General features: G+C 37.7%; 1 protein-coding gene across 1 annotated transcript in view; it reads right to left on the reverse strand.

The window, feature by feature from the left end:
- Positions 1-20,575: 20,575 nt before the first annotated feature.
- The window catches only part of fgd1 (FYVE, RhoGEF and PH domain containing 1), a 45,766-nt gene continuing 44,001 nt past the window's right edge, over positions 20,576-22,340 (reverse strand). The window contains 1 exon segment of the mRNA XM_055166435.1: positions 20,576-22,045. Coding sequence (XP_055022410.1) covers positions 21,773-22,045 — 273 coding nt within the window. The 3' untranslated portion in view covers positions 20,576-21,772.

The raw sequence follows: 22,340 nt of genomic DNA on the forward strand, positions 1-22,340 counted from the left end.
CTCCATGGAGATATTTTTATTATTGTTTTTACTTGTAATGTTCCATAGTAGGGCATTAAACATATTTCTTTTGCACTTGTTAAATTACAGGTGTTTTATAGCTCAAAAATACATTTAAAACATGAATTCAAACCATGTGCAGGCTCGCTTCTCCGTAGATCTGCTCCTTAAACTGTTTCCATTAAGTTTATTTCCATACTGTGTAATAATCAGTAATATCGCCATGGAGACAATCAGGTGACAGACCCTCCACCAGTAAAGATACACAGTGCAGCTTTAACAAATTAAAACACAAAAATAAAATTAATATATAAATACAATATATCACATGTTATTATTATTATTATTATTATTATTATTATTATTATTATTGAGTCAGATGCCCTTCCGATCACAGTTCTTTTGCATTTATCCAGGCTTGGTACTGGCCCAAACAGTGCACTCACTTGTGACCCCTTGTGGCTGAATTGGGAATTATCCAAGCATGTTTGACAATTTAACATTAACCAGCAGCAAAATATAAAAAGACACCAAAGAATCAATGCAATAAAATATCACCACGATTTTCTTTGCCCAGTTTCTTTTCTCTCCTCCTCCTTTTTTTCTCTCCCCCTCTTCCTCTTCCGCCCTCCCTCTTTCTCTCTCCCTCTATCTCTCTCTGTATTTATTTGTGTTGTGCAGATAAATGTAGGTCAGTGGCAGCAGCAGAAGCAGAATCCGCCCGGCAACAATGCACCGAATCCCAACCGCTGACGCTGGCTCGTGATTGGTCGGGAGCTGCGGAGTTTTAGCCAATAACCTTTCAACCCCGGGGCGTTCTCAGTGTGTCTGCTGCAGCTTCACACCAGATCCTCCTCACTGTCATTCACAACCCTGGACTTCAGCAAATTATACTTTTAAAATACCGAAGAGATAAATAAATGAAAGAGATTATAATATGTTTGGGAGGTGGGGAGGAGAATGTGAAAAAAACAAAAACAAAACAGAAAAACGTGGACAAATCTTAGCATTTATTTATTCATTTGTAATTGAATGTAAGAAGCAAAATAATGTTTAAATTAGAGTTATATTATTACAATTTATAGCTATGATGATTTAAATAGTGAGATGATTAGGGTTAAAGGTGCACTATGTAACTTTTTGGTTGCTTGTTTCTATGGATATTGCTCAGCCTGGAATGTTCCACAGTATGACTTTAAACAGCTCTACCTTACATTTATTCAATTACAGGTGATTTTATAGCTCAAAAATACTTCAAAAAACAGGCATTCTGACTGTGAGCGGGGTCGCCTGTCCACAGATCTGACCTCTAACTTAGTCTAGTTTAGTTTCCATGGAGCTAGAAAGGTTTAATGCCATAATTTGAAACATTCTAGACAAAGCAATAACATCTCCATGGAGAAAAAAAGCATAAAAGCGTTGAACTATTTCCTATTACTTTTATAAAACGCACAAGAGTATTTACAATATTTATTGACTTTGTTAAATTTTGTGTATTGTACTTTTGCTCATCTTTGGTCCTGCTGCTGGTGAAAGTGAACTATCTTTGCCATAGCTGCCCTGGGGCTGACTGACAAATGTGTGGCTGCCACTCTGTACCTTTTAGCAACAACTCACCCTTATGTGCACTGGAAAAAACAACATCTATCTGAATTAAAATGACTTAAATTAAGAATATTTTACTTTATTTGAGTCGATTCAACTTGACAAGTAAAATTATCTACGTGTGTTTTTCTTAATTCAAGCAACATTAGATTTTATTTCTTATTTTAAGTGCAAAAAGTTGTTGTTTTTCTTACTTTAAGTCCACCAAGATGTCGTTGCTTTGTCAGAAATGTTTCACAGTATGGCATTAAAACTTCTATCATAGTGGAAACTAGTAGGGATGTAACAATAACCAAAATATCATGATATCGTATCGTCAAAAGTCTCACAACATTCGATTTTGTTTCTTATTTTAAGTGCAAAAAGTTGAAGTCTATCAAGATGTATTTTCATATTTAAGTACAAAAAGTGTTGTTCCACTGGCAGATCATTTTGAAACTTTCTTAATTCAAGTCATCTTAACTTGGCTAGATTTTGTTTTTTGCAATGTAACAAACAACCCTATACCTTGTAAGTACACAGCTTAGAGTCATATTTGTATACTTTATCTATATTATATTTTTACTTGTACATAAACATTTGTATATTTATGCCTTATTTGACACCAGTCTCTTTCTATTTTTGCTGCTTATTTAGAATTTATTGTTACCGTTTACATTGTCGCTCTTTGTTATTATATTATACTGTGATGTGTGAGCTACTGTGTCCAAATAATTTCCCTTGTGGATCAATAAAGCTTGTCTAAGTCTAAGTCTATTGCCAAAGAAACCACCAGCAGTCACTTTTATATTCTCCAAACGGGGAAGATGGCAGAACGGGCTGAAACTGTCACAAAGAAGAGACAGCTGTTATTTAATTTAATAATTTTATCGTAAGTGTGGCTAATTATCTGTGTTTCTAAAGTACGTCTTTCTTGTCCTGTCACGATAATTACTATACAGACTTATTAGACTTATCGTTCTTTCAGTATATGAAAAAAGGAACAATACATTTTGGAACTAAATATTTATTGTGTGTACATTTTCTTTGCAATAATAAGAGATTTAAGTCATTTTTCTGATAAGATTTGAGCTGTTAGAGGGTTGAATAGAGAAATTGTAAAGCTAATTATTGGTTAATGTTATTTATTTGTTGCAGCTCAGGCTTTTTAATGATGCTGTCTCTTTAAAAACTGGTTTACTGGCATTATCCTGTTTTCTATGAGTGGTATAAAGTAGTTTCAATATTATAATTTACTGCAATATTTCTCTGTTTTAATATGTCATGATTAAAAATGTATTATTGTGACAAACTTACATTTTTCTCCTTTACATCACAGTGACCCAGTGACCTCTAGAGTCCTGGACAGATCTGGGTTGGAGTCACACATGAAATCCCAACACTACATTTCCCAGAGATCTCCGCTGTAAAATTGTCCAATGAAATCGCAGCAGGGCCTGTTGCTATGCGGCAGGAAGCAGGTGATTCCCAAGATGTCGTTATCAAAGTTTAACTAAGATGAAGCGACGTGAGGAGGACACTGGGAGTCCCCTAGCAACAGACGCAGCGGAGGATTGTGGGAAATGTAGTGAGAGTGTTAGTGTTAAATTATGAAATTGTGGATAAATCAGAGCAGGAGGAGAAATGCGGGTTTGTGGGACTCACTGCCACCTCCTCCTTCTCATAACACTGTAATAGTCATGATGGAAGACACAGCTCGAACACCATGCTCGTCTGGACTTCCCCCTCCCCAGACACTTCCCATAATTCATCCTCAAGATCCACATTTTTATACAGAGCTCTTCTACCTTCAAGGCGCTCAAAGCTCTTTACATCAAGGAACCGCTCACACATTCATACACCAGTGTACAGAGACACTTGGGGTGAGGGGGTTGCCAAAGAACACAACAATAGCATTCATCTGCAGGAGCTAGATTCGAGTAGCTTGATTCCTCAGACAGTTTCACTTCATAGAAACCATCTGACCTTGCAGCATTAGGATTCGTTTGCTTGACGGTAGGCAGGTACTTTTTTTATTTAACCAATTGCTGCTTTGGGATTTGGAGTATGTAATGCGCAAAATCTCATAGAAAGAAGGGCAATAACGTCTTTCCCCTTGATAAAATTCATCAAACATTCTCTTTGTTCCAGCTTTAAATCCTCGATCTCGGGAATTGTTGCCAACACAGAATGTATGGCTTCGTCTATATCCATCTCGGCCGCTTTGTTTACTGTTGTGCTGTACCACAAAAGTGTGAGTTTGACGTCATGGCTTCACAGCTCTTCGCTAATTGGCCAGTGTGCGGGCTACAACTTCCAGGGTTATTGCAAACTGTCTAGTGTATTCCAATTCCTGATCTAGTCACTGGAGAGAAATGAAATAGAGTAGAGGCACTAGGTGGCCCCAGCCTGGCTAAGATTCAAAGCACCAACTTTCGGATCAGTGGACAAATGCTCTTACCAACTGAGCTACTTTCACCTCTAGGTTTCCCAAGGTTAAAAGATGTAGTCCCTCCATCAAGGCTCTCCCTGAGGCATCCTCTCAGTGACATTCACACGCCCGTGAAGCAGCAAGGAAACTCTGAAACAAGCCCAAGACCCAGGGCACGTGGCCATGAGTGAGACTTATGTAAATCAATCAACAATTTTAGCTCCCAGCTCTGCCCCCTCATCTCCACAACCAGTAAATACTGTATAACTGTGGTTACAGTTGATAATAGTGAAATTTGCCTTCTGGATTAATTCTCAAAACACTTCATTCACACCTTATAGAGAGAATTAGTGTGTTTCAGCCATTGCTAGATATGAAGGAATCAAAAAAATAGCATATTGCCAACATTATCCGATTAGATAAACCATAGACTCAAAATGGCAGCCACTTTTTTGCGTTACTTTGCCGCTTTGACTTACAAAAATGAACCTGCATATTTATGGTTTACTATTACACTTTCCTTGGACGTCCTATGGTAGATACTGTCCACTACAAACACCCCACAATAACATGCATTTTAGACATACTATGACCCTATAATCTATTGTCAAACTTGCTCAAAATCATTATTCAATCTGCTTCTAATAGACACTGCCATGAAAAAACTCTGACTTGTGCGTAACTGTCCAAAACTCAAGTGCCTTAAAGAGATAATCTAGTTCGCATAATTGTCAGTGGTCATAATATTCAGCCTGATTGTGTGTGTGTCGTCTCCAGTTGCTCTAGAGACACTTTAATCTGTGAAATGTGAGAAAATCTACTGTAATCTGATTACTGTCGGGATTACTCCTGATCTCAATGAAGAGATGTGAAGCATGAATGGAGTCGAGAGCTGAAGCTGGGACCTCCTCACACCGGGAGAGGGGAGCGCGGCAGGTTTGGGAATGTCACATCGAACGGAGAAACGGAAACGATGACGTAATAAATGATTTTTCCATCCGTGACTGTGAGAACTGACACTCTAAATATCCAATAGTAAAAAAGAAACAGTGTAAGGTTATATGCAGTGTTGGCAAGTAACTAACTACATCATTTATTAATAATTTTAAGGACATTTTGGTACAGTTACTTTTTCATTTGCTGCTATTCAGGATACAGTGTACTTTTCTAAATTAAAAGAAATACATGACAGTACTTGATGATGCAGTTTTGACTTTAGACTGCACAGTATTAGAGAGAATAGAACAGAAAATACAGCTTTTACAGTGTGTGCATATTTTCATCTCTTATTAGACATAAATTAATGCATAACAAACAACACAACAAAAATAAAGCTGTTTGTAATTCTATGTCATGTTTATGTTCACTATAATATAATGCAACTCAAAGTAAAAGTGTTATAATTGCTCAGGAACAGTACTCCAATTAGTCCATGTTTCAGAATACACTACAAAATAAATTTTACTGCAGTTATTCAGTAGCCAGGTTGGCGCCACCTAGTGCCTCTGCTCAATTTCATTTCTCTCCAGCGACTAGGTCAGGAATCAGAATACACTAGACATTTGCAAGAACCCTGGAAGTTATAGACCACACTCTGACCAATTAGAGAAGAGCTGTGAAGCCATGACGTCAAACTCAAGCGCCTGTCTGGGTCCCTTTTGTGGTACAGCACAACAGTAAATGATCGATCGAGATGGATGTAGATGAAGCCATACATTCTGTGTTGACAACTATTCCAGAGATCGAAGATTTAAAGTCAGAACAAAGGCAGTGTTTGATGAATTTTATCAAGGGGAAAGACTTTATTGCCCTTCTTCCTACGGGATTTGGCGCATTACATATGTCACGACCAAATAGCAGCGATTGGTTATATTAAAAAAAGTACCCGCCTACTGTTCCTAAAGCTGCGAGGTCAGACGGTTTCTACGAAGTGAAACCAGCTGATGAATCAGGCTATCTAAATATACCCCATCTAAGTGTAGCTATATCGGCTCAATTTTGTGCAACGCCTGAAAGGAGTAACTCTCTGCCACTTCAGGTTTTTAGAAGTAGCTCACCACTGGTACAAGGTTGGAGACCCCTGCCCTGATGTAGAAGAAGAAAACTGAGCAATTTTCTCATTTTTCCTAGATTTTGTCAGACTTACGACCGCGAACAGAGCCCGCCGGAAGTTGTAATTGCATCTTTCCAAATGTCTTCCTGGTTTGTGACGTAAGCGTGAATAGAGCCTATTATCTTTATTTTTGTTCTTATTTGATTTTACTAGTTTCCACAAAGTGAAATGGCTGATAAATCAGGCTAGGCATTCTGTATTCTGTAACTAAAAACATTGTAGTGTAACTATGTATTCTTCCCATCACAGGTTATATGTGTGTCTTATAGCATTTCTGACTCAAATCGAGAATATGAAGTAAAACAAAAAAAAAAAAGCTATTTGAAATGTAGTATATAGTTTCAATACAATTCCAACAATATCTCTAATTTAAGTATTTCATAATTTCCGATATTGAAAGCTATACTTATATAAAAAAATATAACTTTATGTATGTCTTTAGTCACTTTTTTCCTGTATAGACTCATGGAGGTAAGACTAGAGAGTCGTTTTGCCAAATAGCACAACAATAGTACGATCAAACCAACTTCCAACCCTCTCAACATAATTTCTATACATTGTTGGGAACTGTTTTTCTCGCTCTATTTGTGGATATAAACCTGTCAACTCTGCAGCGGTTGAATAATTTAAGAGTGCGCTGCGATTGGTCGATTCCCTGCGAGTTCAGAAATACATAGAAACTGTTGTCTTTAAGGAAAAACATGAAATATTCACCAGGATCTGAGACTGGGAACGGAGGAAAAACAAGACGTGGAAGAAGTTAATGGAATCTAAGAAAAATGCAGTGTCAGAACAAAACATTAAGCAAGACATTAAATCAAAATATTGTGCAATAAGTTTGGAATAGTTTTAAGAATAACATTTCAGACTCGATTTCAGTATAAGGAATAAATTCAGTGCCGATTCTGATGCCACTTTTTCTTTCTTTCGATATTTGATACTTGTTCATATGAGTATCTAGTTTCAATAGTAGTTTTGATATCGATCAGTTCCTGCTTTTCGATACTTTCTAGTTTCTAAAAGAGTTATAAACAGGCTGACATTCGCAAAAGCATCTATCCACAAACATACTCTGTGTACTGTGGAAATGATGTGATACATAAACTAGAACTGACAGGGAGGTGTCTGGGGAGAGAGAAGCAAAAACGCAAGTGTCAAAACAAATATCGTCTTAACCAATATTATTCTTCAAAACATTGTCCTCTTAGCTAATCACATATATTTTAGCATATTTTGTACTTTCTATGACAGTACTTTTTAAGTTTTTCAGCGAAATAGTTAATGAACTGTATTAATAATAAATGTAAGGTTAACAGAAAAAATAAATAAATAACAGAATCAATCAATATATATAGAAAAATAATAAAATTTTTAAAAGCGATGAAAGCAAAACAAAAATATTCAGGAAGCAGATAAATGATAATAAAATAAAATGAAATAAAAATAAAATAAAATAAAACCAAATTAAATTAAATTAAACAAAACAAAACAAAATTAAATAAAATAAAATGGGTGGGTCAGGTAACATACTTTATTTCACAGTACAAACGTAATACCAACAGGCCAACCACCTCATTGCTGATTTTGCACGTTCTCCCTGTGTCTGTGTCAGTTTTCATCAATCTAAACTAAAGCTCGTACAACAATCCCCCATTATCAGGACTCCAGACCAGACTCAGCACTGACCTGACAGAATGAACACAGAGGAGTGGGTCAGATCCAGACGACACACACAGACCCTCAGAGTGTTCGAGATTACAGAATAAAGGCGACTCGAGGTAAAAATATAAAACTATACAGACCATAATACAATCACAAATAATAAATAATAAATGTTAATGGTGATAGTTTTTCCAACAAAAATATGCATTTTGAATTTCCAAGCTAGACATGTTTGTTAGTTTGATACAATTCTTTCTCATTCTCATCTCAATTTAGATGTTTATATGATGACGATCTGAACAGAAGACAAAAAAGTGGCGTTGTGTCTTCACTTTTTATTCCGCATATAGATGTGTTTGTATCGGAAGGAAATCTGCATGCATACAGTGACGCAAAAATGTGTGGAATTTGATTGAGTTTGCATGCCAAGAGGCTCGGTGATGATGCTCGGCGGTGATGTATGTGACGTAAACACGTACGTGACGTGAGCAGATCTGACCAGAGTTTTGCGTCTTGGTCAGTGTAGATGGAAAAGCTAAGGTGGAGTGTGTTCAACTTTTCCACTCTGGAGGGTGGTTCTAGATTTTTACGTTTTTAAGCAACAAAAATGCCGTCAATGTCTAAACAAAAGGCACTTCTGATAAAATATTTTGTCATTTTTACCCGCAAGCGTTCTCGTGTAAACAGGTCCTAAGAACGAAAAATAATAAAATGGGAAGAATGTTTGTTATTTCATTTTTCTGTTTCAGCGTCAAACAAAAATACTGATTTCGACCTCTATTTCTAATTTTTAATTTAAAGTTTATTTCAAATAACACGAGTCATAAAACAGTCTCGGTGCCTGTTTCAATTTTGATATTTTATTCTCTTCTAGCAGCAGAACTTTCGAGGCAAATAAACCAGAGAGAATAAAATATCAAAATCAAAATAGGCACAGAGACTATTCAAAATAAACTTTAAATTAAATATTGGAAATAGAGGTAGAAATGTTTTTTGGGTTTTTTTGACACTAAAGTGGAATAATGAAATAACAAACTGTTTTTCCATTTTATTGTTTTTCGATCGAACAAATGGACCTTAAACTTTTTGGTTGGGGGTCCGTCACCTGCTTGTTTCTATGGATACGTCATTGCTCTGCCTGGAATGTTCCACAGTATGACATTAAACAGCTCCAACTTACATGTGTTCAATTACAGGTGGATTTACAGCTGAAAAATATCTAGAAAAACAGGAATTTTGACTGTGAACGGGGTCGCCTCTCCACAGATCTGCCCTGTAACTCGGTCCGGTTTGGTCTCCATGAAGATAAAAAGGTTTAATACCATCCTGCAAAACTTTCCAGACAAAGCCATAACATCTCCATGAAGAAAAGCATTTGACGGACCCTCCGGCAGAAAAGTTACACAATGCACCTTTAACTTTACCGCAGCCCCCGCTCTCTTCCACTCTGCCCTTATCTGACGCTTTAAAACCCGACCTTCCCTGTCAGACAGAGCTCCCTCAGATGACTCCAGCTCTGCAGTTCAAAGCCGTCTGCAACTTTAAACAGGAACTATAGCTGCAGGAGGACTCGGCGGAGACAGCTGCGAAAAACTCAACTTAAAATTCCACTCAGATTAATGAAACATGGACTAGTTGATTACATAAAGACGCAGAAATCCTCCATGTATTTGGTGTTTAACGGATGTCCGATTAACCTGACAACCCAATCAAAAAATCAATATATTTCAAGGTTAAAGGGCAAATATTACGCTATTTTCTGATCTATGTTGTCATGTCATCGTCACAAACAGACCTGGAGTTGTGTTTTGTTTCATTCACACATTTTTAAAACATTTTTTGAACTAAACAACTTTATTGAACTAAAGGTATCCAGTCCAATCCACTTTATTTCTATAGCACATCTCATAAACAAAAAAGTTTCCAAAGTGCTGCACAGTACAAATAAAACATATCCAATAGAAACATAAAATAAAGTGCTGTTTAACTCCACTGGTCCTCGTTAAGACAATAAAACTAGTCAAATCAAATAAGAGCAAAAATAAAGATAATAGACTCTATTCACGCTTACGTCACAAACCAGGAGGAAGACATTTGGAAAGATGCAATTACAACTTCCGACAGGTTCTGTTCATGGTCGTAAGTCTGACAAAATCTGGGAAAAAATAAGAAAAGTGCTCAGTTTTCTTCTACATCTGGTGTCTCCAACCTTTTACACTTGGTGAACTACTTCTAAAAACCAGAAGTGGCAGAAAGCTACTCCTTTCAGGCGTTATACGAAATTGAGCCGATATAGCTATACTTAGATGGGGTGTATTTGGATAGCCTGATTCATCAGCCGGTTTCAATTCGTAGAAACTGTCTGACCTCGCAGCGTTAGGATTTGTTCGCTCGACGGTAGGCGGGTACAATTTTTCATTTAACCAATCGCTGCGATTTGGTTGTAACGTATGTAATGCTCCACTAACGGGGCTAACTGGTATATTAAGCTTTTCCCAAATCAAATACAATGAAGGACAATAACGTCTTTCCTCTTGATAACATTCATCAAACATTCTCTTTGTTCCGGCTTTAAATCCTCGATCTCGGGAATCGTTGCCAACACAGAATGTATGGCTCTTTGCTGATTGGCTGGTGCCAGAACTCGCACTTCGGGGGTTTTTGCGAACCATCTAGTGTATTCCGATTCCTGATCTATTCGCTGGAGAGAAATTAAATTGAGCAGAGGCACTAGATGGCACCAGTCTGGCTAATATTTAGACACCTATAAACATAAACCATAAACCAATACATCAGTGCACAGTATTAGACATTTTCTATGATAACAGACATGTGATTGATCAAATTGAATTTATTCAGTGTAATATGTTTAACTCTTGCACCTTTTGGGAAGCTACTTAGAATGAGGTGGAGAGCAGCTACAGGTTACAGACTCCTGATCTACATGTCAGTGTAGTGTTTTATTATGTTCTGATAATCAACAATTACAGCCACAGCTCAATTTTCATAATTTCCCCACTGACGCACAACTCCGTGCGCACCGGGTACATGCGATTAGAAGAGAGGAAGCGCCAAATTCAAGATTATTCCAAGCAGCACATATGTACGCAGTCTTTATTTTACCGCTGATCACGTTTACTTCAGTTCGGTCGGCGAGCCCAGAGTCGGGAACTACACCAGAAGTTGTCATCGCATGTTTCCAAACGTGACATAAGCGTGAATAGAGCCTGTAGCTGTTATCTTGAAAACTACAGCTAGAGGAGCAGAGCATTTTGAGGTTTGGAGATGTAGACAGACTAATAATAAAGCGTTACTCAAACACGTGAACGAAACAAAACCCAACTCCAGGTCTGTTTTTGAGGAGGTAACAACATTATAACACGACTTTAAAGCTCACAAGAGTCAATTTTACGTAATATTGGATGTTTAATGGATGGTCACTGAACCTGACGACTTAATCAATAAATCAATATCTTTCAAGGTTAATCTAGACGTGAAGTGTCACACAATTTGCGGAAAAGGAGAAGCGGTCATAACAATTTAACTGCCTGGAATATTGTACACTTTCTAAATGATTGAAGTTGTATGGATATTAAAGGTTCAATGTGTATCTTTTCGGGTGGAACATGCCATACACTCGTCTCCACGGTGATGTTATTTCATGGCGCTGTCCGAAAAGTCCCACAGTACAGCCTTAAAATAATAAAAAACAAGCTGTCGACAAGATGAAGCAGCTATAGGCGAAGTTACAGCTCAGATCTGCGGAGCGGTGAGCTCACACGCCGAGTTTTTCAATTGAAGATGCCATTTTGTGGAAAAACAAGGACGTATCCATGGAGACAAGCAGGTAGCAGACCCTCCGACAAGAAAGTTACGTACTGCACCTTTAAACGAATGAATTAAAATGGTTGTTACGTTTTAGAATCAGACAGTGGGCGCGAACAAAGTGGGAAAAAAATGTTACACAATGATAAGAAGTAGGCTAAGGCGACAATAGAAAAGAGAAAAAAAGCACACATGCTCAAGAGAGAGAGAGAAAGAGAGAAAAAACACCCACAGCTTATTACGATAGAAGATAAAGTTTTCATTTTTCGCAAGTGGTACGTTCAATTCTTCATGTTTTAGGTAAAAAAAAAGAGAAGGGGAAACCTAATTTAAAGTGCAATGGATTTGGGCAGCTGAACGCCTGACGCAACAGACTAAAAATTCCAATCAATGAAACAAAACAAAAACACTGAAAATCACAAGGAAAGGAATGAGGGATAACTAAAATAAATGAAATAAACACAAATAAACAGAAATAATGTTGTGTGACCATGAGAAGACAGAAATCAAATGGAGAAACGCACTTTATAGAGAAAAAGTAGGCTGGTTTATGGCAAAATCTTAAATTAATTAGTGTACTTAAACTGTCAGTTCTGTGCAAATAAATCCAAAGACTGTCAGATGATTTTAAAGATGCACTCACCAGAAAGAAAAAGCAGTTTTCCCTAGTAACATACCACACAGAGGCATGTTTTGTCAATAACACGCCCTAAAACACGGACAACTCGCACGGCTCAAGTTCATCTCACAAAAACAAAATTAGCTCTAAAATTTCAACTTTTATATTTTATTTTTGCACGACGAATTATTGTGTAGATTTTGAGCATTGTATAAAAACAGTTTTGCACAAATATAACATGAATACACTGACAAAGACAAATGACAAAAGCTTTAAGTAGCATTTTTTCTAACGACCTCAGGCGCGCACCGGGGACTGCCGCGTGTTGCATCCCCGTTTGACCGAGAAAAGCTGCTCCTACCTCGGCCAGCGCTCCTCCCTCGGCTCGGTCTTCGGCACCGGGTCCCCTCTGGTCACATGATCCGCCCGAACCCAAACCGAGCCACGCGCCCCAGCCCCGCGTGCAGCCCTGATTGTCCTCGCGCGTGTTTGTTGTTGTGGTCGCGTGCAGTCGCTCATTCATCCGCCTCATCAGCACCACGGGAGCGCGCAATGTCCAGCCACGGGAGCGAGCATACATTCAACAGCTTTGTTTTCACTCTCTATTCATTTTAATATAGACTTGGATAATCAAAACCAGAACTAAACCAGGAAGAGACAATTTTACGCACAACAATCAGTGTTTTTAATTAATTATTTTATTTATTTGTGTCATAAACCAACATATTTAAGCTTTATTTTGATATTTTTTAGAGAGATGCCATAGTATTGAACAGTTTAAAGGAGCTCCACGTAAGTTATCTGATAGTTGGACCAAAAGCTACTTTGCTGTGCCCATGTTCCAGAATATGGCATTAATTAAACCTACATTTTGTGTTTATTTCATCGCAGGTGTTCATGCATTTATACGTATGAGCTCGCCTCTCCACAGATCTTCAGATTTCTGTTCTAGAGGTGAGTACATGAAACAATCTGAGCAGAAGTGGGAGCAAGTCGTTGTTTTGCAAGTCTCAAGTAAGTCTCAAGTCTTTGACCTCAAGTCCGAGTCAAGTCCCAAGTCAAATACAGGCAAGTCCAAGTCGAGTCTCGAGTCACTGGTCCATAAGTCCAAGTCAAGTCCAAGTCGTCTGCTTTGAGCTTCAAGTCATTTCAAGTCTTTAAACCAAAGTACCAAATATAGATTAGATTTTTGCAATTGATATGATTTTAAGACTAAATTATACTTAAAATTAAAAGGATCATGTTCTATATAGTTTCCTCTGTTTTACTGTATTGTACTGTATTTTACTGTAGTACATTTGAGGATCACAGTACTTCAGTTATATCCAAAGTAACAAACAGAGAAGTGGGTGGGACATGTTCCAGTTTGTTCCTGTAAAATTACGCACAGCATGTATCAAATGTAAAGAGAAAAGTATTTTAAAATATATTCTCAGGAGAGGCATCAAGTCTTCAGGGCTCAAGTCCGAATCAAGTCCCAAGTCATTTAGCTTCAAGCCCAAGTCGAGTCCCAAGTCTTAGTCTGTTTTATCAAATCAAGTCTCAAGTCCTAAAAATAGTGACTCAAGTCTGACTCGAGTCCAAGTCACGAGTCGCAAGTCCCCACCTCTGAATCTGAGTGATGATTTAACAAAGTCTAACACTGTATAAGCCTTTAAAAAAAGAGTATAAAGCGTTATGTTTTGAAAGAAATAGAGCTCTGAAATTAATTGTGCATCAAATGTAGTTTGTTTTAATGTATATTTTGTCTCTTTTGTCTTAAATATACAGTAAGTCGTAAGTGAAATTGTAAATGAAAACTTGCTGTTCATACGCTGCCTTTCTTTCTTGAATTTCTGTCATTGTTTAATAGTTTGGCATTATAAGTACTTTTTGCTTCAGCCTAAACCATTTCTTTCATAATCCATGGGTTTGTAGTCTATGTTATGTTTTGTTTTGCTTTGCGGTGCTGCAAAATGACCGAATAAACTACAACTAGTACTACATACGTCTTAGCTCTGACTTGGAGCTGCGGAGCATTCTAGGCAAAGATAAATTAGCTGGTTAAGGATCCTCCACCAGAAAAGTTATAGCACATCTTGAATTTATCATAATTATGTATCTTTATTAAGGACACAGAGAGCATGTGGTCCATAAAAAAGAAATACGCAACATACATACATATTGCATACTAAAGATAATCATAATTTCAACAATTGTTCAAAGTTTTGCACATTTTTGACGCAGAATTTGGTGAAAATATGTGGTACATTAGTTATTTTCATCGCTGCATGAATATGAATTGTTGCTGGGTGATAAAACACGGTCTCTAGCTGTGCGCGCATCTGCTCTCACTAACAGCACAAATGGCACAAACAAAGCTGGTAGGAATCTGCGGAAAATAAATGTTTTTGACGCGTTCAGAAGTTGCAGAGTCCGCTGTGTTTCGGGTGCGTGAGTTTACCCTGCACTAGTTGCTCCTCTGCTCCTCTCTCTTTGCGCAGAAATCGGTGAAGTTGAAAATAGAAACAGAGCTACAGTGTTATTACAATATGAGAGGCGCCATCTAGTGACGCTTCTTTGGTATTACAGTTTTTATAGTCGTGGAAGTGTAAAAGTGGGTTACTGCAGCAGATTGATCTACCTTCTTAAAATGAATATTATTAGTTACATGATTTTTTAAAAACTTTTATTATTATTATTATTATTATTGTAAAGCTAAACTAAATCATTATGAGCAGCTCTAGTTCAATCTGTAAACCAGGTCTAGATCACAAATGTAATGTTATTATTAAATATTTTTTTAACTTTATGCCTTTTAACACTTTTTATTATGATTTACGGTCTTTTATTGTGTTGTCTGTGCAGCATGGAAACTGTCATGTTTATAAAATGTGCTATATAAATATATCAACAATAAATAAACTGGATTGGATTGTAGATTAAAATATTTTTGACCAGATTTGTCAGAGCTACAGTTTCACATTTCTGCAGATTAAGACTAAAAAGAAATGTATGAAAATTATTTGACCTTTAAAGGTTGAAATTTAAAGGTGCATTGTGTAACTTTTCTGGTGGAGGGTCAGTCAAATCTGTTCTCCGTGGAGATGTTATTATGTTGTCTGGAATGTTACAGTATGGCATTAAATGTATCCATCTTGCATTTACCCAGTAACATGGGTTTTTAACAAACTAAAAATATGCATTCTGCATGATGGCTCGCCTTTCCAGAAATCTGACATGTAACTTTGCCCTGTGGCATCACCTGCTGAGATAAATAAGTGTAATACCAAACTGTGGAACATTCCAGTCAACATCTCCATGGAGAGAAACAGGTGATGGATCCTCCACCAGAAAAGTTACACCTTTAAGTGTCTTTCTAAATTAAAAAAAATCAGACTTTAAACTAACCCGGGACAAAATCAGGTCTAAACTTGAATCAAAACCAGGTGTAAAAACTAGAACTACAAACTTATATGGTATAAAAATAGAGAATTATACTATAGGCCAGATAAAAATGACAAATAATTAAAAATAAAAAACAAGCAGCTGAATCGTTTTGATGCTTTATTGACTTGTACCTCATAAACATTTGTCACTCTATTTTTCATACAGAGGTGCATTGTGGGTAACAGACAGTAACAGGAGGAAGGCAGTGGCCGGCCACTAACCGAAACCTGCGGTAACAAAAAAAAAAAAAAAACCCCAAACAAACAAAAAAAAAAAATCATCAATAATCATTCATATTACTCCTTAATAATAATAATAATAATAATAATAATAATAATAATAATAATAATATGTACAGTCCATGAGGAGGAAGTGCTGAGGCTGTTCACTGGAGACAGACAGAAACAGGAAGTGGCGCTTGCTTGCGACGGTCGCCACGGTTACAGAAGCCTTCGGTGTGAGGAGGTTGCCATGGAGATGGCGGGAGACGGCAACGGTTGCTATAGCGACAGGTGGTTTCGAATCAAATGAATGAAAAAGTGAGTGAGTGCGGAGAGGACCGCGCATGGGAACAACCTTGGGCAAGATTTTCACAATAAAAGCTCTCCTCAAATACAGATGAAATTTTATTTCCACATTTTTGGATATAAAATGCATTAAAGGCGCACTGTGTAACCTTTTTGTTTCCATGGAGATTGCTTTGCCTGGATAGTTTCACAGTATGATGTTAAATTTATCTATCTTGCATTTATTGAATTAGTTGCGTTTTATGGCTCAAAACTACCTAAAAAATCTGACAATCTCACCATGAGCAGGGTCGGCTCTCCACAGATCTGACCTGTAACATACCCTGGTGATGTCAAAGGACTAAAATCTCCATGGAGACAAGCTATAGTTGCGGATCGTCCACTAGAAAAGTTACTCAGTGCACCTTTAAGCATCATTTCCAGACAATTCCACCACCGATTGAAAGTTAAAACTGCCTCCAAGAACACACAAATAAAGGAAGAACTCAAAGATGTGTACAATAACATAAAGGGGCAACATCAAAATAAAAATAAAAACAAACAAATACAAACACTGAAATGTCAATCGCTCTGTGGTTTTGGCACAAGACTGAATATAAGGCAAAAAATATGAACGGACCATCATTTTATGCAGAGTTTTGATTGAAAAATGTAACATCTTTTGGGTCTATTACAAAAGAAAGTTGTGGCAAAATTGTGCTATTTTCTATCTTGTCTCCTAGCACCAGAATGTGTAGCTCTTTGTGTATTTAAATTGCTCCCAAATATAAGCTGCAGAGAAAATTAGAATGTTTAAGTGAATGAATGAAGCAAAGGAATAACAAGATGACTGCCATAGCACCAAAATGTAAGCGTTAAAGGTGCACTGTGTAACTTCTCTGGTCCTGCTCGTCTCCATAGAGATGTTATTGTTTGGTCTGGAATGTCCCATCTTGCATTTACTCAATAACATGGGTTTTAATTGACCTAAAAACTTGTATTCTTACTGTGAGTGGGCTCTGTGTGGTATCTATGTAGAGATAAATAAGTGTAATGCCATACTGTGGAACATTCTCAGCAATGTTTCCATGGATAGAAGCAGGTGACCGGCCCTCCACCAGAAAAGTTACGCAGTGCACCTTTAACCTTTCCAGAAAAATCTGTATAAAGAAGCAATCTCAGTTCAGTAATACTGGTCATGGTCAAATAGCGTTTCGTTAAAGGAGTTTTGCAGATAAAATAACAATTGGCTCTTCAAATCAAATTGATACTTTGCAGTAACTGGGGGTGTTCTACATGTATCTCTGATGGGCGAATATTACCGTGGAGACACAATGCACACATTAGCAAATACTGGCAGAAAAGTATTTAAGAAAACTCAAAAAAAGATACAAAATGGATTTAAATGGGAGCGTGCCACAGCCTTATGTTCTGTCATTTCTAAGGTATTTTTCTTTTCTTTTTCTTTCTAAAATTAGGCCCTATGTTCCTAGCCAGACTGGCCCCACCTAGTGCCTCCGCTCAATTTCATTTCTCTCCAGCGACTATCAGAATACACTAGACGGTTCGCGAAAACCCTGGAAGTGCGAGTTCAGGCACCAGCCAATCAGCGAAGAATCATATATTCTGTGTTGGCAATGAGTCCTGAGATCGAGGATTTAAAGCCAGAACAAAGACAATTTTATCAAGGGGAAAGACGTTATTGTCCTTCTTCCTACGGGATTTGGGAAAAGCTTAATATATCAGCGAGCGGTGCATTACATAAGTCACGACCAAATAGCAGGGATTGGTTAAAGTTTTAAAACAGTGAACGAATCCTACTGCTGTAAAGTCAGACGGTTTCCATGAATTGAAACAGGCTGATGAATCAGGCCAATTTGCATCAGATTTTAATCCTGTTTCTCCCAATTTGGTCGTCAATTACACCCAACCTATTCTCCAGCAGCAGTTGACTACAGATGTAATGTAGAGGTCGTGGTGCAAAAGACTCTAGGTTGAAATGACTCTGAATCAACCCTTTAAATGTGGAACAAAAATAAAAAATGACTTGAATTAGAGTTTCATTTGAACAAAATCTTAGAAATGAGAGAACTTAGGGTTGACCCCATTTAAGCAGCACATTTTCAGGAGTCTGTGATCATTACGAGCATTTGTGGTGCTGTTTAGGTGTTTGGTTTTCAACAAAAAAGTGAGCTGAAAAACTGTTTCCTAATGTTATCTAGCTTGTGACTGTAATTTTATGTGAGAGAGACTTGTTTGACACCACAAATCAACTTATCTGTTAAGTCAGCTCTTTCCGGTCAGACTGTGTGAAAACAAAGCTCAGATTAAAGTCTAATTTGAGTATCAGAGCTTCAGACAGAGCAGTGCATTCAGTTAGCGTCACACCCCCAGGTTATGTTGAGGAAACCAGCTGCAAAGTATCACTGTTTATATTTTTATACACATATTTTGAGGTATTCTTTTCATGTAAAACTTTATCAAAAGGGCATGACCAATATCCCTCAATATTCCGTTAAAACTCAAATTTAAGAGATAAAATAAGTTTTGGAATATACATTATTTTTACAATCCTATATTTACCATCTAGTTTACTTTACGTTTATGTTGGGCACAAGTAAAAGTGCACAACAGAAATTAATCAATGTTGTCACACATATAAATAAGTTACTTGAAAATTTAGAAATCTTCCACCAGATGAACTTTTAAAAGCTGTTTAGGACAAAGCTGGAAAATTGGCAGGAGATATTTAAAGTTGCATCAATGAACAGCTTTGAGAGTCTGGGTTTAAGCGTGTGCTGATGTGGTGGAACAGCAGATGGCGCTGGAGAGGTGAGTTACTGGCCATTTCCTTCCATCAAGACAAGACTGGCTTAAACATGAAGAAAACACGCCATAAACACGCTAAGAACACACCGAGACCAGAGTCACACACAGACTGCCCATCGCGCGCACAGGAGAGGAGACACACTGCAAAATGTTCAAAATAGTAGTCTCAATAAACAGTGGTGGAACAAAACAAAGTAAAAGTACAAAAATACTGTCTAAATTTTAGGTATCAGTACTTTCCTTAAGTAGATTTTACAGTAGATACTTTTTACTTTTACTTCACTACATTTAAGAGCAGGTATCTGTACTTTCTACTCCACTACATTTTTGAACAATATTTTTTGTGTTTTGTTTGAGACTTGCTGAAAAGGCTGAGGGTTTATTTAATACGTTCATGGTTATATGGATTTTATATGGATATAAAACGGCTACAAAAAAAAAAAAGACAAAATTCAGCACAAATCTGTATCAAAATCACTACATTTGAAGCATTATTAGATCTCAAAATCTGCGCAAAATACTCTTTACGTACATTTTTAAACAGGAACTTTAACACTTTTACTTAATTTTTCATGTGATACTTTTACTTGAGTATTTTTTGCTCCAATATCTGTACTTAAATACTACATAAGTGACAAAACTGAACACTTTTTCCACCACTGCTCATAGACTTTTTGCAATGCTGTTGAGGTGAAGAGTTTGCGCCATAGAACTATTAAAATATCAACTTAGTATACTTCTATGGTTTACACTTGTGCAGAACTTTTCTACCATGTAGGAACTAAAAGAATCGCACACTGCGCCACATTCACCTCTTTAGTCTTGAGTCTTTGTCTCATTGGAGTTTGACTTTTGGGGTAAAACCATAGACTGTATAAAGAAGTGGATTAAGTGAGTGTGACTTCACCCACAGCGTTCAGCTCCAGCCAAATGAAGCTCACAGACGGACAAAATAGCGAAATAAAAACACCAGGATCGTCTAGAGTGGGTTTTAAGACCAATATGATGAGGCTCACTGCAGCAGTTACAGACAGAGGGCTGACAGTTTTTCATTGTAAAGTGAATTAGACCCGGGATCGATGGAGCCGAAAGCGGGTTATGTCCAGTTATATACACAGTCTATGGCTAAAACACAAACAGCACACCCCATCAATTTAGGTTCCTGTTCCTCCTCTGACCCAGTTGGAGCCAAAATGGGCGCCTGTGCGTGGACTGAGTGTGTGCAGACCCGGGAAGCGTGGGAAGTGTAGGAACAGCCTTTTCTTTACACAGTCACATGACCGAGCAGGCGGCCACAGCAGAATAAATTATTCTATTTACAAAAGTCTAAGTTTCTTCTTCTTGCATCAAGCAGAAAACACTAACAACAACCCAGAATCAAAAACACCTTCCACAATAAGAATAATACCAAGATTTCACTTGAAAAACACTTCCAAAAGGAGGACAGAGAAGATAGTGGAGAGACATGGTAAAAAAAGTCTTTGATCTGTCCAAATGTTTATTCAAAGTCAATTTTGGATCCTCTTCCAAAAACTCTTCTGCCATTTATGAGAAGAACACTCGTCTGAAACCTGGCATTTTCTGATTAAATAGTTTGTCAGTTAAATTGAGTAAATCCAAATTAGCCAAATAAGATTATTTACTTTAGTTCTGAAAACAGTGGGTCTGTCACAACATGTGTGAGATCAGAGAGGCGGCTGGCTGCCATGTCTCCATCAGTCTGCCCCAGGGCAGAGTGTATGACCCAGGACAGAGTGGAGAGCTGAGGCAGCTGTGTCAGTGTGTTGTTTTGTCTGATATAAATGTGACGTAAACATTTCATTTCCTCTTCATCAGACCCTGTGCTGAAGGAGCCATGTGTAAGGAAGCACTTTCTGTACAACTGAGGAGCGTGTGGTTTGTAAACTGTTGTGAAGGGAACTCGGAATAACAAAGGGCAATGGAAAATCTTCCTTTCTTTCCATCAGATTGCATAACATTCCCCCTTATTTGTGAAAATAATTTTGACAGATCAATATAACTGACAGACTTTTGGGAACAGGTTTCAGATTGATTTGAAGTTCACAGCAGCAGTAGAATAACAAGGGGACTTCTGGGAAATGTTTTTTTCTGTGACATGTGCTGCCACAGCAGGAAGAGGACCACAAACACATGTGAAACTGGTTTGGTTTTCTCAAGTGCACAACAAGTCTTTTTCTTCTTTTGAAAATCTTTTTCTTTTTCAAATGCTTTCAAATGATAAAAAATCTCACATATCTTCATTCCTTTTCAGAAACAGCAGCAGTTCTGGTTTGGGTTAAAATCTCATCTCATGTGAATATTCTAACAATAAATCTATTTGGCTTTTTAAATTTGTGCTTTTATTTTGAAGCACCCTATAACTATTTTGTCATAATAAATAAACATTTTACTCTGTGTAAAACCTTTCAGCCAATAAGCATCGGTTGCCGGGCAGTTACGGCACAGTGAAGTGAAGTTTGGAAACATTTTGACTATATTACAAAATCTGTCACTACTTTAGGGCAAAGGTCGTGTCTGTAATGATGCAGAGGCTCATGGGAAACGGAGTATTTAGAGTCCCTTTTTCCATCAGACTCGTGATTGGACGGTTTTGTAAATATTTGAAAATGGAAGAATATTTTAAGCCCTGCGCACTTTAGTGACATTGGGCTGTTATATTGTGTAAATCATGCAAGTGAACCCCCAACGGTTATACACACAGCCGAGATTGCCTTTTCTATCAAGTTTTCATCGTAACTATTGTCCAATCAGAGTCACGTATTGTCTCCATCGGGTGGGGCTGGCTCCTCCCCCTCCTCCTCCAGGCTCTCTGCGATTGGTTGGTGCACCTGTAACTCCTCCCCCCGGCCGGCGCGCGATAGGACGTCCATCCATCTGCGCTGGAGCTCCTCCCCGTCGGCGCTGAAGTACAGGGTGAGGTGGCTCTGGGAGATTTTGAAGGCGAAGCGTCGATCCAAACGGTCACACGCTTCTGGGAGAGAGACCTCGAAGCCGATCAGAGGCAGGCTGCGCTGGGCTTTCACATCCTGAAGGAGAAGGGATAGACGTCAGATATGGAAATAAAATTTAAAAAAAGGTCTGTTTTTGGAACAATAACCGAAATATCGTGATATCATATCGCCAAAGGTCTCATAATAACATCGTGGACCATCACAATATATCGAATTACAAGTCTCTTTGCATAAATACATAGACCATGATCCTTTGCTCCATTTCAGTGCAGACTACATGAAGAAATAACAGTTCTAAGCACTTTTAAGTTTTAGTTCTTTGGATTAAGTCTTGTCAAGGCATTTTAAGAGGAAAAAGTAGAATATTAAC

This window comes from Boleophthalmus pectinirostris, unplaced genomic scaffold (genome assembly GCF_026225935.1).
Source record: "Boleophthalmus pectinirostris isolate CB_2022bp ecotype Guang Dong unplaced genomic scaffold, ASM2622593v1 HiC_scaffold_8, whole genome shotgun sequence".
In the NCBI taxonomy this organism is placed as follows: domain Eukaryota; kingdom Metazoa; phylum Chordata; class Actinopteri; order Gobiiformes; family Gobiidae; genus Boleophthalmus; species Boleophthalmus pectinirostris.